This window comes from Electrona antarctica (assembly GCF_951216825.1).
Source record: "Electrona antarctica genome assembly, chromosome: 19".
NCBI lineage: Eukaryota > Metazoa > Chordata > Actinopteri > Myctophiformes > Myctophidae > Electrona > Electrona antarctica.
This window is the reverse complement of record NC_136800.1, coordinates 26939524-26955685: the sequence shown is the minus strand read 5'-3', so window position 1 is coordinate 26955685 and position 16162 is coordinate 26939524. Positions and strand designations below refer to the sequence as shown.

Sequence of the window (16162 nt, the reverse complement as noted above, 5' to 3'; positions counted from 1 at the left end):
CACACACACACACACACACACGGCCGATATTTGTTAAATGTTTCGGGACATTTAATATCGCTGAGACAGTTTATTTGTTTTTGGACCACAATGCTTATATGAGACAATTTAAAATGAAACTTCTACGGATGAGCGAGTGACATCAGGACTTATTATACATTATTAATGAAGTAGTGAAAATAGCTGATCCAAAGCGCTTATTGCGGCTGTAGGCTGTTCAAAAGCCGTGAGCCAAGGAGTTAAGCATGAGAGTATACGAGACACTTGTATGACGCGCACGCAAAGGAATTCAGGTCCACTCCAAGCCGTCAGTTTGACCATTTATTCTTCTCCGCAGCACAGGTAAAATACAACAGTTCCAAGCTAACTATTATACTACCGGCATTGATGTTAAGATGCGTTGTTACGGTCAACAGAAAATGTCGACTCCCAGCTCACTGGCCAAGTTCTGCCCAAGTTCCTCAACTCTAGTGCCAGGTAAACGCTGTGTAGTTATTAGCGTGACAGCGCCCAGCCCCAGTGATCACGCCCACCACCACTACCAGTGCAGTGCCCAATCTGTACATTAATGTGCCATGCTCAAAGCACTATATATTACATTATAGCTCCTACAGCGCTTGCATATATCTTCACTAGTTTGTGTCCTGGGAAAACGCCTGATTTATCTTTTGTGTCTGGACCTGAAAAGTTCTGGAACCACTGATCTATGACATCATTACTCCTTATTTAGGCACGGTTTTAGCCCAAATGGATGGCTATTCACTTTCTCTCATAAACCACTGGTTCTCAACGGCGGGGTCGGGGCCCACCAGGGGACCCTTTATGGGTAGTAGTGCCTGAAATAAAGGGATGTTCACCCAGCGCAGAGTTGGTGCTTGACCTGGCAGTGCGGTTTCTACACGACCCACTGCTGTGTAATGTCTCTGTCCCCATGTGGCATGGGGCTGTAATCCTTTGCCTGGAAGACATAAGCGTGGGAAGGGGACTAACAGACCAACTCCATGACTGCTTAGGTCAATCACCCACTCAGCCATAAAAACAGAAGAAACCAGAAGTAATCTGAAACCAGAAGTAACCATAGAGCTTCGAATCGACAAAGCACAGCTGGCATTTAAAACAACTCTCTAACAACACCAAGCTATGGCTCTTCAATTAACACCAACGCGAAGACTGTCCTGCTCTATTATGGCCCTGAAACGTGGAAGACCACCGAGGGCCTCATAAGAAAGATCCAAGTGTTTTCAAGCTATGGTGGCCCATCAAAACCACACGTGTAGGCCGTCTCTACGGAACGGTATCAAGCGAAAAGGAAAGTTCGTTAAATCGGATTAAACCCTATTTGCTGCGCTATGGGGTGATGAAACTGAATGAGCAAATGGAATCGTGCACACCGCACAATGCCTGGCACTAATAACTTCTTTGACTATACAATTATATAAACACAATATGTGGCAAGCACTCACTTCTGCTGATTATACGAAAATTACAAAGAGATGCAATAAGGAGAGATACAGCAGCCTACTCCGCGGACATCTCCATTGCAGCCAGGCGCGCGGCGCGCCGCTCTACCAAACTAATTTGGATGCTGGCATACGGCTTACGGGTGCTTTTAAACTCCACTATCGCCTTCCCAAATGTGTAGGGGAAAGCGTGCCAACACACCCATGACCACACCTCTAGGCGCAAATACCGGTGTTGGCAAAATAGATAGCAGGTGACGCTGGACCAAAATACCATTAAGGGACAGAGCAAGCTCCTATACTCCGTAACGGCGGTGACAAAAATGGAGCCCTAAGACTGAATGAGAATTTGCACTGCTCTCAAATCAGAATGCCTGGGCATGCACCCACTGCCCGCAATGACGAATCCATGCATGCTGATGTTTGCTTTGAATAGCTTCCCTCCATTGCCTGCTTTCTGTAGCCTACAGTATACTGTATGTCAGAAGATTACAGTTCATTCCAACCGCACAGCAGTGTGTGACTGTGTGCTCAATTATATTCACACCCCGGGCTGCTGGGTGCTGAGACGCATGTGTGTGTGTGTGTGTGTGTGTGTGTGTGTGTGTGTGTGTGTGTGTGTGTGTGTGTGTGTGTGTGTGTGTGTGTGTGTGTGTGTGTGTGTGTGTGTGTGTGTGTGTGTGTGTGTGTGTGTGTGTGTGTGTGTGTGTGTGTGTGTGTGTGTTTCCCTCTATTCTCCATCATGGCAATTTAACCCATTAAAACCGGGGAAGCATCTTCGTCATTTTAGATTTAGCGTTGGCTATTCAAAAATAGCAGATGTATCTATGCTATTTTTGAACATTTAAAAAATATATATGTTTGGGGGTCCTTGGCATGAAAACGTTTGAGAACTACTGATTAGAAGGCATTTGTAGAATCGTCCTCAGGTCTTAACGGCTTAAATACATCATCAACACATGGCAAACTGAATTTCAGCCTCTGACTGTCCTAACCTCGCGTAGCCAGCCTTCATCTGCCTTTGCAATGCATATTGCTCCAGGCAGATTAAGTCTGGTCCCTCTCAATTGTGGGAGGACTTCACGGCCGAAATGGTGACGGCCAACCAGATTCATCTGGGGCTATAACCATCCAGGGCCCAGTATGCAAATCTAACACTGAGAGGGACTAATATCCACACAGTGATATTAGTATTGGCTATGACTGTCCATCTCTCTCTCTCTCTCTCTCTCTCTCTCTCTCTCTCTCTCTCGCTCTCGCTCTCGCTCTCTCACTCTCTCTTTCTCTCTCTCGTTTTAGGGGAGATCTGTGCCTTTAAGATCCACGGGGGGCAGAAGGCCCTGTTTGAGGCTGTAGTCCTGAACGCCACGTCAGGGGAGGGGCTCCTGAGGGCCCGGGGCCCCATGGACTGTGAGGACCAGAGGGAACACACCCTCACCATCCAGGCATACGACTGTGGCACGGGACCCAACGCCACCGACTGGAAGAAATCACACAAGTGAGTGTGTTCCTGTGTGTGTGTGTGTGTGTGTTCCTGTGTGTGTGTGTGTGTGTGTGTGTGTGTGTGTGTGTGTGTGTGTGTGTGTGTGTGTGTGTGTGTGTGTGTGTGTGTGTGTGTGTGTGTGTGTGTGTGTGTGTACGCGCGCGCAATTAAACTAACATCTGCTGCCTTGTTCATTTTCTTGACACATTGATTCATTCTAATTATATACTTTTGTACAGTAACAGTCAGATTGTTGTACAAGTAACTGTAAGATAGTTTACATTGATTTGGCCTATTACATGATCGAAATATAACCCTAACCCGAATCATCTTCATGTTTTTGTTCATTTAACCCTGTCCTTTCTTCCCTCTACCTCACTCTCCTCTCATCTCACTATCACCTCCCTTCTCCTCTCACTATCACCTCCCTTCTCCTTTCACTATCACCTCCCTTCTCCTTTCACTATCACCTCCCTTCTCCTTTCACTATCACCTCCCTTCTCCTTTTCACTATCACCTCCCTTCTCCTTTCACTATCACCTCCCTTCTCCTTTCACTATCACCTCCCTTCTCCTTTCACTATCTGTCATCTGTTCCTCCTCTCACTATCACCTCCCTTCTCCTCTCACTATCACCTCCCTTCTCCTTTCACTATCTGTCATCTGTTCCTCCTCTCAATATCACCTCCCTTCTCCTCTCACTATCACCTCCCTTCTCCTTTCACTATCTGTCATCTGTTCCTCCTCTCACTATCACCTCCCTTCTCCTTTCACTATCACCTCCCTTCTCCTTTCACTATCTGTCATCTGTTCCTCCTCTCACTATCACCTCCCTTCTCCTCTCACTATCACCTCCCTTCTCCTTTCACTATCTGTCATCTGTTCCTCCTCTCACTATCACCTCCCTTCTCCTCTCACTATCACCTCCCTTCTCTTCTCACTATCACCTCCCTTCTCCGTTCACTATCACCTCCCTTCTCCGTTCACTATCACCTCCCTTCTCCTTTCACTATCTGTCATCTGTTCCTCCTCTCACTATCACCTCCCTTCTCCTTTCACTATCACCTCCCTTCTCCTTTCACTATCTGTCATCTGTTCCTCCTCTCACTATCACCTCCCTTCTCCTTTCACTATCACCTCCCTTCTCCTTTCACTATCTGTCATCTGTTCCTCCTCTCACTATCACCTCCCTTCTCCTCTCACTATCACCTCCCTTCTCCTTTCACTATCTGTCATCTGTTCCTCCTCTCACTATCACCTCCCTTCTCCTCTCACTATCACCTCCCTTCTCTTCTCACTATCACCTCCCTTCTCCGTTCACTATCACCTCCCTTCTCCGTTCACTATCGCCTCCCTTCTCCTTTCACTATCACCTCCCTTCTCCTTTCACTATCTGTCATCTGTTCCTCCTCTCACTATCACCTCCCTTCTCCTCTCACTATCACCTCCCTTCTCCTTTCACTATCTGTCATCTGTTCCTCCTCTCACTATCACCTCCCTTCTCCTCTCACTATCACCTCCCTTCTCTTCTCACTATCACCTCCCTTCTCCGTTCACTATCACCTCCCTTCTCCTTTCACTATCACCTCCCTTCTCCTTTCACTATCTGTCATCTGTTCCTCCTCTCACTATCACCTCCCTTCTCCTCTCACTATCACCTTCCTTCTCCTCTCACTATCACCTCCCTTCTCCGTTCACTATCACCTCCCTTCTCCTTTCACTATCACCTCCCTTCTCCTTTCACTATCTGTCATCTGTTCCTCCTCTCACTATCACCTCCCTTCTCCTCTCACTATCACCTCCCTTCTCCTTTCACTATCCGTGATCTGTTCCTCCTCTCACAATCACCTCTCTTCTCCTTTCACTATACGTGATCTGTTCCTCCTTTCACTATCACCTCCCTTCTCCTCTCGCTATCACCTCCTTTAACCCTCTCGCTGCGCCTTCCCCATCTCCTCTCGCTATGCGCTCCCTTCCTCCTCCTCTTCCTGGGTGCAGGGCGGTGGTTCACATCCAGGTTGATGATGTCAACGAGTTTCCTCCCGTCTTCCGACGGATGCAGTACAAGGCCTCCGTGACGGAGGGCAAGATCTATGACGCCATCCTGCAAGTATGACATTGTCATGTTTGTTATTATTAGATCTATCACATCAACCTCTTTATTATTCATAAAGATCTATGACATCATCCTGTTTATTTTTCATAAAGATCTAAGGAATGATATAATTCTGCGTGTATGGCATCATCCTGTTTATTCATGTAGATCTATGATGTCATCATGCAGGTATCATCATAAAGCAAATATCTCACAGACCTTGACTATGCTGATGATCTGGTGTGTATTGCTGATTCATAGGGGCTGTGGTGCTTGTTGCTTGTTTTTGTGTAAAACAGGAACTCAGGTTTGGCTCCTCCTTCTTAGTACACTTCCTCCCAGGTGCTTCTGTGTTTATTCCTGCTAATAACAACATTACATGTTTAATCTGATCCACACGGAGACTTCCTTGTCCAAATAGAGGACGAAGTGTGTGATAAACAAAAGGTCGATGCTTGTTGTGTTGTAGAAAAATCACAACAATGTCACAATTTTGTAGTTACACAGAACTGGCTTCCAAAAGCTGGCTTCCATCGTGGTCCACTTTGAGAGATAGAACACCACGCAACAAACTGTACTTAAACAACCATGAATCAAAGACATGCCATGTTATCCGTGTTGTGGTGTTGCCACTGTAGGTAGAGGCGTGGGATGAGGACTGCTCGCCACAGTACAGCCAGATCTGCAACTACGACATCGTTACAGCGGGGACGCCATTCGCCATTGACCGCAATGGTACGTTTGACCGCATGAGAGTCACACTAAATGATACTGTATCACTACTGTATAAATACTTTCTCAGTTAGACACAGTATGTATTATCATCGCTGTTGGGCAGAAACCTCTATCTCCATACAACTTTTTATGATTTACTTTTGGTAAATGAATGCCCTACTTGATCATAACAGCGTAAAACGTATACAAAATAGCAGATATACTGTACAAGCTCAAAAACGTGTTGCATTGTGACACGTTTTCAGCTTGTAAAATTGCTGTTCTATTGTATTTTTTAAATAGTGATATAAAAAATCACACCCGTGTGAACTGAGTGGTGCAAGGTCTTATAGCCTGATCAGCTGTGGTCTGACGTAATGTCAGTGACCATAGTAACCATGCTAATTTTTTTTGGTACGAACACACACAGGTACTAACAAAGCCAGTTGTTGGAGTGGTTTGCACCACTCAAAAAAGGAATGGTTTTGGCGGGGCATAAAGTTTCCACCCAACAGCAACAATACAGAGCTTACTGACTTGACAACAGTCTCTTATGTAAAAGTCTTTGTCATGTAAAAGTGTTTTGTTGCCTGGTGATTATATAAAAGTTCTAAAATTGTACTATTCATGCATTCTTCTAAAGAATAGGCTGCTGGGGCTTTCATGTCTTCTTTAGTTCTTTTCATTTGCGATGTTTGACCTGCACATGAAGCAAAATAAAATATCATGACTGAAACCTTTTGTTAGGACAAGTCCCAGTGAAAGGAGCCCTACCTCACAATAGCGCTGTTTCCTAAACAATTAGCATAATTATGTAGAATGATGTTTTGTTAATATTGTTCAAAACCCATGTTCCTAAACCCACGTTTTAAATATTGCTTTTATGAAGACCATTAACTGTTTTTTGTAAGATGCTTCTGAACATGTATTCTATTGATAGTGTGACGAATTCAATTAGTTTTTCATGTAATAACTGATAACTGAAAAAAGGGTCACACATTTACAAGGACACAACGCGTCACTGTCGTCACAGCTACAGTAAATGACAGAAAACAGTCGTGGCGACTCTAAGAACTTCACTTCAACCCATGCCTGCAGGTAACATCAGAAACACAGAGCGGTTGAACTATGAGAAGCAGCACAGCTACCACTTCCTGGTGACGGCGGTTGACTGTGGTCAGAAGAGAGCCAATGAGAGCGTCGCTGTGCACATTGATGTGGAGCCTGTCTGCACACCTGGATGGAAAGGTCAGCCATTAATAATAATTAATACTATCAGCACCCATGTGGACTATATTATAGTGTCACAGCTTTATTCTTCATTTCTCCTGAAGAAAGAAAGAAAGAAAGGAAGAAAGAAAGAAAGAAAGAAAGAAAGAAAGAAAGAAAGAAAGAAAGAAAGAAAGAAAGAAAGAAAGCAAGAAAGAAAGCAAACTCACAACCATGGACTGTAAAACCCATGGACTAAAGGCTCAACTACTACTACTACTACTACTACTACTACTACTACTACTACTACTACTACTACTACTATTATCATCAATTTTAAAATTAATGTGATCATAATTTACAAAATAAATAAAAAAAATCTATCATGGTAATTGAAGGAAGACTGAAAGCACCATAATGTAATTATGACAATGATTACTACGGTAATAAAATCCAGTGTAATGTCCGTTGTCAAAGTCCCATTGTAATGTTTCCCCAGAGTTAGTGTCGACGTGTCCTTGAGCAAGACGCTGAACCCCTAATTGCTCTCTGTGAGCAGGTTGGGGCCTAGCATGGTTTCCTCCGCCACCGGTGTATGAATGTGTGTGCATGGGTGAATGTAATGCATGTAAAGTGCTTTGGTGCTATATAAATGCACCATTTACCATGGCAATCATTGTTCTGCAGCCAGCAGGGGCGAAATAGCGACACCTGCTAAGCCATTAATGAGAACTGCAGGGAATTTGGCCCTTCCTTATTGGCTTCATTTCCAAAACAGTATGCCTGCCGCCTCCTCACAGCCTGCCACATCGCAACACATAGTGAGCTTGTCAATTTGATTTCATGTTTGCAATTGTTCAACAGACTGATTCAGTTGTCTCTCAAAGTGGGGTCTGGGGACCCCCAGCTACCCCCGTCAGCCTAGCTATAATAAATGTGAATTTGGGATGACATGAAAAAGGTTTGAGAGCAACTGGCTCAATGTAGTTGATGATGCTCTGAGGACTGACACATCCACTCTGTGTCACTTGTTTCATCAATCATCATGCATGTCTTTTTTCTTTTTTTTTACACTTTTGTAATCAAAATATTATTTTTATTTTATTTTTTTGCACCAAAAGAGCCACAACATTTGTCTGTCCTTAGTCTCGGTTTAGAGCACAAACCTTTCTATTTTATTCATGTATGCAGATGAAAGGAAACAACTCGGATGATTATGTAAAACATAATTGTGATTGCGTTCATTTCGATCAGGCAATTATGTAGCAACATTCACAGGTGACATTGCTCTTTTCACTTGCACCAGGATGGAGCGAGCGTCTGGACTATGAACCAGGAAGTGGGAGCAGGCAGCTGTTTCCCAGCATGCACCTGGAGACTTGCGGCGGAGCCCTGTCTGCTGTGAGCGCCACACTGCAGCTGCACGCCACACACACCGGCAAGGACTGTGGCCACTCCCACAAATCACTGCTAAAACCATGTGGTAAGGAGAGAGAGAGAGAGAGAAATGTGACATTAATGTTGAATAAAGAAAGAAAATAAATGTGCACGTAATGCAGGAGTCAGCAGTAATGTCACGTTTCCACGTCACGTTTCCAAGTCACGTTTCCACGTCACGTTTCCAAGTCACGTTTCCAAGTCACGTTTCCAAGTCCCCGCCAAGATCCCGCCTCTAGCTGCCGCTGATTGGAATCAGTTAAGTTTCCAAGTCAAGTTTCCAAGCCAAGTTTCCAAGTCAAGTTTCCAAGTCAAGTTTTCAAGTCAAGTTTCCAAGTCACATTTCCAAGTCACGTTTCCAAGTCATGTTTCCAAGTCACGTTTCCAAGTCACTTTTCCAAGTCACGTTTCCAAGTCACATTTCCAAGTCCCCGCCAAGATCCCGCCTCTAGCTGCCGCTGATTGGAAGTCAAGTTTCCAAGTCAAGTTTCCAAGTCACGTTTCCAAGTCACGTTTCCAAGTCACGTTTCCAAGTCACGTTTCCAAGTCCCCGCCAAGATCCCGCCTCTAGCTGCCGCTGATTGGAATCAGTTAAGTTTCTAAGTTAAGTTTCTAAGTCAAGTTTCCAAGTCAAGTTTCCAAATCAAGTTTCCAAGTCAAGTTTCCAAGTCACGTTTCTAAGTTATCCGTAGACTAATACATGTCAAACTGAGGGTCCTTTTAAACAGGTTGAGAATCACTGCTAGAGCTGTAAAATTTTTCTCTAAATCTTAATCTTACTTACTTTATAGGAAATCTTTGCGTTCAGTCTCTGTGAAAATGTTAAGGGTGGGCCTTAACATTTTGGTGCTTGTACCAAATGAGGACGTGCTTCCAAACTCCAACACTTAATATATCACCTGCAAGGTATTTCTTGACGGAAAGTAGCTCATAACCAGTTATAATAGTAATAGTCAAGTAATATATTACTTTCAGTAATATTATTACTTTTTTCCAGTAACTAGTAACGTAACTAGTTACTTTCACATTTTGAGTAATAATATTACATTTACTTTTTTTCCAAAAGTAACATTATTACTATTTTCACGAGCCTTGGTGGAACTGTGGGTTTGAGTGTTTATTTATAATGGTAGACTGGGTTGGGGTGGAGTTGCAGGCTGCTGATCCGCTCTAGATCTAGACTCTAGAGCGGATACGGAACCGATGCGCACTCGTCTGAGTATGTGTGAAGTATTGGATGCAATACTCCACACAGAAAGGCCCTTTTGCCAACCCACGCCCACAGCGTCCCCAGCGGGAGTCGAACCCAGGACCTTCTAGCTGTGAGGCGACAGCTAGAAGAAGTTACTCTTAAATTACTGTTTAAGACTCAAGAGTAACTTTGACAACACTGCTCATAACATGTCTACGGTGGATTTTTATGAAACAATGACTTTGCAGATAGAAAGAGGATAATTCAAGCTTTTCGTACAGCTGCAATGTTGGTGAGTTTGACGTTGTACAATCAGATAGGACTTTTCTGTTTGGATGTCAATGGCAAATTGCGGCTAGTTGCCAAACTGGCCACCCTGCCATTAACGTAATGGCAAGATGGCTGCGGTCTGCATAAGGTCAATAGTGAAGTGGGCAAAGGTTAATTTGCTTACATGTACATACAGTAGCCACCCAGTTGAACGACATCGAATCTGTGGTCTTTTAAACAGCAGACAAAGTCATGTCTATTGGAAAAGGTTTCCCTAGTATAGGGTCATTTGTATAGGACAGATAAGGCAGCACTTGTACAGTATACTGTACAATATGTTACCGTCATGTGTTTTGAATTGTAATATATTAACTCATTAATCTGTTAACTGTGAGGGGTCTCAGGACCGTTGTGGTATCTGTGCTTTTCAAAATAAATCAAATCAAATCAAAACAATTCCCGACAGAATATGGACACTGGACTTGCTTTAACTGTGCTTCCTCTGATTGGTGCATTGACCATAGGTGCGGCAGTGGGCAGCACCAACCTCCTCCCTGCCCCCGGGCCTTCCGCTGGTTGGATGGCCTCTCTGCTGACGGACGGTGGCAGGGACGGCGAGCTCTTCTTCCGGTTCGACGGGCACCAGGCGGCCATCGTCCCCGAGCGTGCCGCGCCCCATCGGCTGAGCGACCGCTTCACCATAGCAACCTGGATGAGACACGCCCAGAGCCCGAGTACTGAACACCCCGCCCACAACGAGACCCTGCTCTGTAGCTCTGACAAGACTGGTGAGTAACTAGATACATTTATTCAAATACTCTACGTATTTTACTTGAGTATGTCTTTGGTAAATATTGCACGGATAATATTGTGCTTTTTTACTACACTAGTTATTTGAAAGCTTTAGTGACTATCGTTACATGGTACATTTAGACTAGAGGATTATTACATAATGTGCAGTAAGCCCTAGTTTATTCAGAGGCTATTTTCGACGAAGATCACCCATTACCACCCACCCGAGCTAACAGTGGCACACATGTTTGCGGTAAGGGAAGACCTAAAACAGCATTTTCATTGAGACGAGACTGTGTGCGTGCGTGCGTGCGTGCGTGCGTGCGTGCGTGCGACCGTGCATGTCTGTTGCAGAGATGAACCGCCACCACTACTCTCTGTACGTGCACAACTGTCAGCTGGTGTTCCTGCTGAGGAGAGACTCCACCCAGTCCGACTCTGACACCGTCACACCTGCCGAGTTCCACTGGAAACTGCACCAGGTAAGTTGTTCCCAAACTGGGGGTCAGGACACCCAGGGGCATCCCCAAATAATTGATGTGTGTGGGGGATGATTATGATTAGCTTAATGTGCAACATTGTTTTCTCACTCCATGACAAAATATACTGGGTATCTGCACATGTCTAAAGTTACAATTTAATGACTTATACGACTTTTAATACCAAATTTGCCAAATTATCTAAATTTTATATTTAATATTACATAATAGTCGATCTACAAGCTCACTGCGAGGCATTGTGAGCTTGTAGATCGGCTATTTTCCATAATATGTATTGGTGGAACAGAGTCAAACTAAGTGCATCAACTCACTACAATTCCAAGTGCTTGTCAGGGTGGGGGCCTGGGGGGGTGACCAGTTCAAATGTGGTTGTTTTGGGGGGTCCCAGCTTGAACTTGCAATAAAAGAGAAAGAGACGCGTATCAACCTTGCAATACAGTACAATGTTTGCTGCTGAATAAATACTCAGTAAAGTACCTCAAACTTATAGTTAAAGGGATAGTTCAGCACTTATTTTCTATTGATTACTCTGGAGAGTTGAATTCATGTTGTCCCCCCACCCCCCCACCCTTTTTTATATAATTTCTTTGTCGCATTATATGCCAATAATAAATTCATGTATCCATAGGGAACCACTGCTGGTCATCAAAGTATTGGCTTAGGAATGCGACAAAAAAAACAAAAAAATATCCATGAATTCAAGTCTCCATGGGGGGAGTAATCGATAGACCAATCACAGGCATGCAAATGATATACATGTAACATTTTCTTTTTTATCCATTAGCAACATTGTCCTTGTGTAGCACTTTTGTTGTTGTTGGTGGAGTTTATTAAGATGGCTATGTTCATTTAGAGACAAATTGCCCTCTTCTCTTCTCTTCTCTTCTCTTCTCTTCTCTTCTCTTCTCTTCTCTTCTCTTCTCTTCTCTTCTCTTCTCTTCTCTTCTCTGCTGTTATGCCATTGCATTATTGATGCCATCCTATTATGTGCCTGTGCAGTGGCACAGAGGTGGCTGAGTAATAGACTGCAGAGAGAGAGAGAGAGAGGGAGAGAGAGAGAGAGAGAGAGAGAGAGAGAGAGAGAGAGAGAGAGAGAGATTTGATTTTTAAAAGCTCTTTATTAAAACTTTCCAAATCAGCTCATCTCGTTACAGAAAGGTAAAAAACAAAAATTGTTCCACCCTCAAACAGCTACGCAGTACATGAATAAGATACAGAGTATTTTTTTTTCCTTTTCTTTTTTTTTTTTTTTTTTAAAAACAAAGGACCAACTCTCCCTCTTCCTGTGGTAAGCATAACACCCCCCCAACAGCCCAAATATGAACAAAACCTTCCATATTATTTGTTAGCTTGTAATATGCATGTTCTACCCTAAGTCTGGCAGCCACCATCCCCGTTAGGACTTGCACTGGATCTATAGACCCAGCCCCCTTTAGCTTGTTCCTTCTGGTGATCCAGATCGCGAGCTTTGCCATACCAGACATGAAGTTTAACATTGTATGCACCATCTTCCTTGCTGCAGCATACTTTGGACCAAAAATAAATTTCTCAAAAGAAAAATCTTCGCCTAGTCCTAAAAACCACCACTCCAACAACTCAAGAACACTTTTTAACCTTGTACAATTAGTAAACAAATGTGCAAGCGTTTCTGGTTGTGAACAGAAAGGACAGCCCTCCCCTGTGCTTGGATCCAGGTGTGTCAGGTGTCTATTAGTGGCAATGGCCCCATGCACAATCCTCCACTGGAGGTCGGCCGCTCGTTTGTCGATTGGCCTCTTGTACAATGACCTCCAACAACCCTTAGGGGAAGAGTCCGGGCCGAAAACCCCAGCCCACCTTGATGCTCTGTACCCCGTCAACGAGCGTGCATGTGAGACCTTAACACAGATGTGATAGGCCTCCTTTTTTTCCATCTCACTGAATTGTCCCAGTTTTGGGGTTTTGAATGAGAGAAGTTGGTCCTCCCCCTCCTGCCACTCCCCAACAGCCGGAGTGACAGTTAGAGATGGGAAACTGTACACACAATCATCATCCCATTGATCAGAGTTGTCACGGTTTTCAGCAAACACTCTTAGGGGCTCCGATAAGGAACCACGAACCTCTCGAACTATCCTCGACAAGAGCCTTGAGGATCTGATGTTGGCCATCTGCCCCAGCACATCCACGGATGTCTGTGTGGCTTTCAGCAGGTGCCCCAGCTTGACACAGCCTGCCTCTCGTAGAGCAGCCCTCAGACTGGGTGATGACAGCGTTTCAGTCTTTAAAAAGTCATTGAAGAACAGTGGTTCCTCGAAAATCCACATCCCAGGTATGTCACCAGGGTCCCTGGAGGCCTGAAGAACCTGCCACGCTTGAAGGACTGAGACATAGAACGGTGTAAGTCCTGTAGTGTCCGCCTCGTTCAGGTTCAATAAGAACAGCTGTTTGTCGTAGCCCAGGCGACCGGCCTTCTTTAATATTAGGCTGGCTGTGCCCAGCCACCTTGCCCCACAGTCATACAGCAGTCTCTGGCCTGCTTCAAGCCTGAAAGCAGACACTCGCGAGGAAATGTCTATTAAGCCTTGTCCACCTTCCTCCACTGGAAGGTACAGAGCTGCAGCCCTTATCCAATGCTGCCCGGCCCAGAAGAAGTCGACCAACAATCTTTGCACCTCCTCTATTAGGCCCCTGGGTGGAGGTAGAACAATCAGTCTGTGCCAGAGCATAGATGCAACTAAGTTGTTCACGACCAAGACCCTCCCCCTAAAAGATAGCTGGGGTAGGAGCCATCTCCACTTTGACAGCCTGACACGCACTTTTTCCAGCACTCCCTCCCAGTTCTTTTCCTGATATTCTGCCGCACCTAAGTGAACTCCCAGAAACTTCATCCCCTGCCTTCCCCACTGTAGACCTCCGGGCAGGTTGGGAACCACCTCCCCCCTCCAGTGCCCCACCTGTAGGGCCTCACACTTCCCCCAGTTCACCCTAGCTGATGAAGCTTTTTGATACATGTCAAGGCATTTTTTTATTCCTTCTATATCCCCCTGGTTCTTAATAAAGATGCTTACATCATCAGCATAAGCTGAGACAACATAAGGGGGACTTTGGGTCATTCCGGGCAGAGATAAGCCATTAAGAGTGCTCCTGAATTTACATAAAAGTGGTTCTATAACAATGCTGTAGAGCTGACCGGATATGGGACACCCCTGTCTGATCCCCCTGCTGACTGGTATAGGTCTGCTCAACCCACCTCCTACCTTAACCATGCAGCTTGCATCCTCGTACAGCAAACCTATCCATTTTATGAAACTCTTCCCAATACCAAAGCCACTCAAGGTGGAGAAAAGATAACCATGGTCGACTTTGTCGAAAGCCTTCTCCTGATCAATTGATAAGACCCCAACATTTATGTCATGTGACTTGCAAACCTCTAGCACATCCCTAATTAAAAACAAATTGTCCATAATAGTCCTTTCTGGTACACAATAAGTTTGATCTGGTTGTATTAATACACCTAGGTGGTCCTTCAGTCTGTTGGAAAGTGCCCTGGAGAGCACTTTGTAGTCCGAGCACAGTAATGCTACAGGTCTCCAGTTCTTTAGGAGGGCTAGGTCTCCCTTTTTGGGGAGGAGCGAGAGAACTGCTCTCCTGCATGAAGGTGGCAGCGAGCCGTTTTTATATTATTCCAGCATTATTCCATGAAAGTCATGTCCCATACATTCCCAGAAAGCCTTGTAAAACTCAATGGGCAGCCCGTCTACCCCTGGCGCTCGGCCAGCAGCTAGCTGTCCTACTGCTGTGGTCAGTTCTTCATAAGACAGGTTCCTATCCAGGTCAGCTCTCTCCCTGGGCGTGAGCTTGACTAGACCTTCCAAAAGTTCTGACTGGCACTGCTCCTCACACGGCTCCGCTCCGAATAGAGCTGTGTAGAAGTCAACAGCACATCTCCTCATCTCGCCAGAGTCTGTAGAAACCCTGCCATCTGGCAGTCTTAGACAGGACATCTGCCTCCCCTTTGCTTTCTTCTTCTCCAGGTTGAAAAAGAACGAACTTGGAGCATCCATGTCCTTAATTGTCGTATAGCGAGCTCTAACGAGAGCTCCCTTCACTCTCTCCCTCATAAAGGAATTGAGCTCCAGTCTTTTTTTCTGAAGCAAAGTCTCATCATCGGAACTTGTGTCAGAGTGTAGTCCACTTTCAATGTTCTTTATTTCCATTTCCAATTTATCCATCACATCCCTAGTGTTAGTTGTAGTGTAAGATGTATACTGCTGGCAAAAAACACGGATTTGGGCTTTCCCTATTTCCCACCACATGCTCAATGACTCAAAGTCACTTTTTTTCTGAGTCCAGATTGACCAAAAAGTTTTAAAATTCTGACAAAAGGTTGTATCTTGCAACAGTTTTGTGTTGAAGTGCCAGTAACTATTAACTTTTTCTCCAGAAGAAAGACTCAGACATACAGTAGTTAGATGGTGATCACTGAACCCCACTGGACTAATACAACTACTAGTCAGCTGACCTCTGAGCCCTTCTGATATATATATCCTGTCCAGTCTAGCTGCACTCACCCTGTTATCCACTATCTTAATCCATGTGTACTGCCTTGCTTTTTCGTGTTTCAATCTCCATGCATCTACTAATTCTAAGTGGCTAATTGTGGTTTTCAAACTGACTGATGACTGTAAGTGCGGCTCCTCGCTCATACGGTCGAGAGTAAAATCTGTCGTACAATTCCAGTCACCGGAAACAATTTTGAGGTCCTGATTCATGGCTAGCCCGTCTTTCAGTTTATTAAAAAGAGTTATTCTCTCTGAACCTTGGTTAGGGGCATAAACATTGACAAAGCAGAACACACACCCCTCAACTTCTGCTCTGACCACTGCCACCCTCCCCTTTACAAGCTCTTCTTTAGATAAAATATTCACATTTAATTTGTCTGAAAAGAGAACTGCAACGCCTCCACTGACATTACTACCATGACTTAGAAAAGAGGAGCCTTTCCAAAACAGGCCCCAGTCTACTTCATTTT

General features: G+C 44.7%; 1 protein-coding gene across 1 annotated transcript in view; it reads left to right on the top strand.

Moving 5' to 3' along the window:
- The window catches only part of LOC306943077 (calsyntenin-2-like), a 67298-nt gene that overhangs the window by 12571 nt on the left and 38565 nt on the right, over positions 1–16162 (top strand). The window contains exons 3-9 of the mRNA XM_079529281.1: positions 2760–2958; positions 4941–5052; positions 5676–5772; positions 6850–6999; positions 8267–8443; positions 10384–10647; positions 11006–11133. Coding sequence (XP_079385407.1) covers positions 2760–2958; positions 4941–5052; positions 5676–5772; positions 6850–6999; positions 8267–8443; positions 10384–10647; positions 11006–11133 — 1127 coding nt within the window. The remainder of the gene's footprint in view (positions 1–2759; positions 2959–4940; positions 5053–5675; positions 5773–6849; positions 7000–8266; positions 8444–10383; positions 10648–11005; positions 11134–16162) is intronic.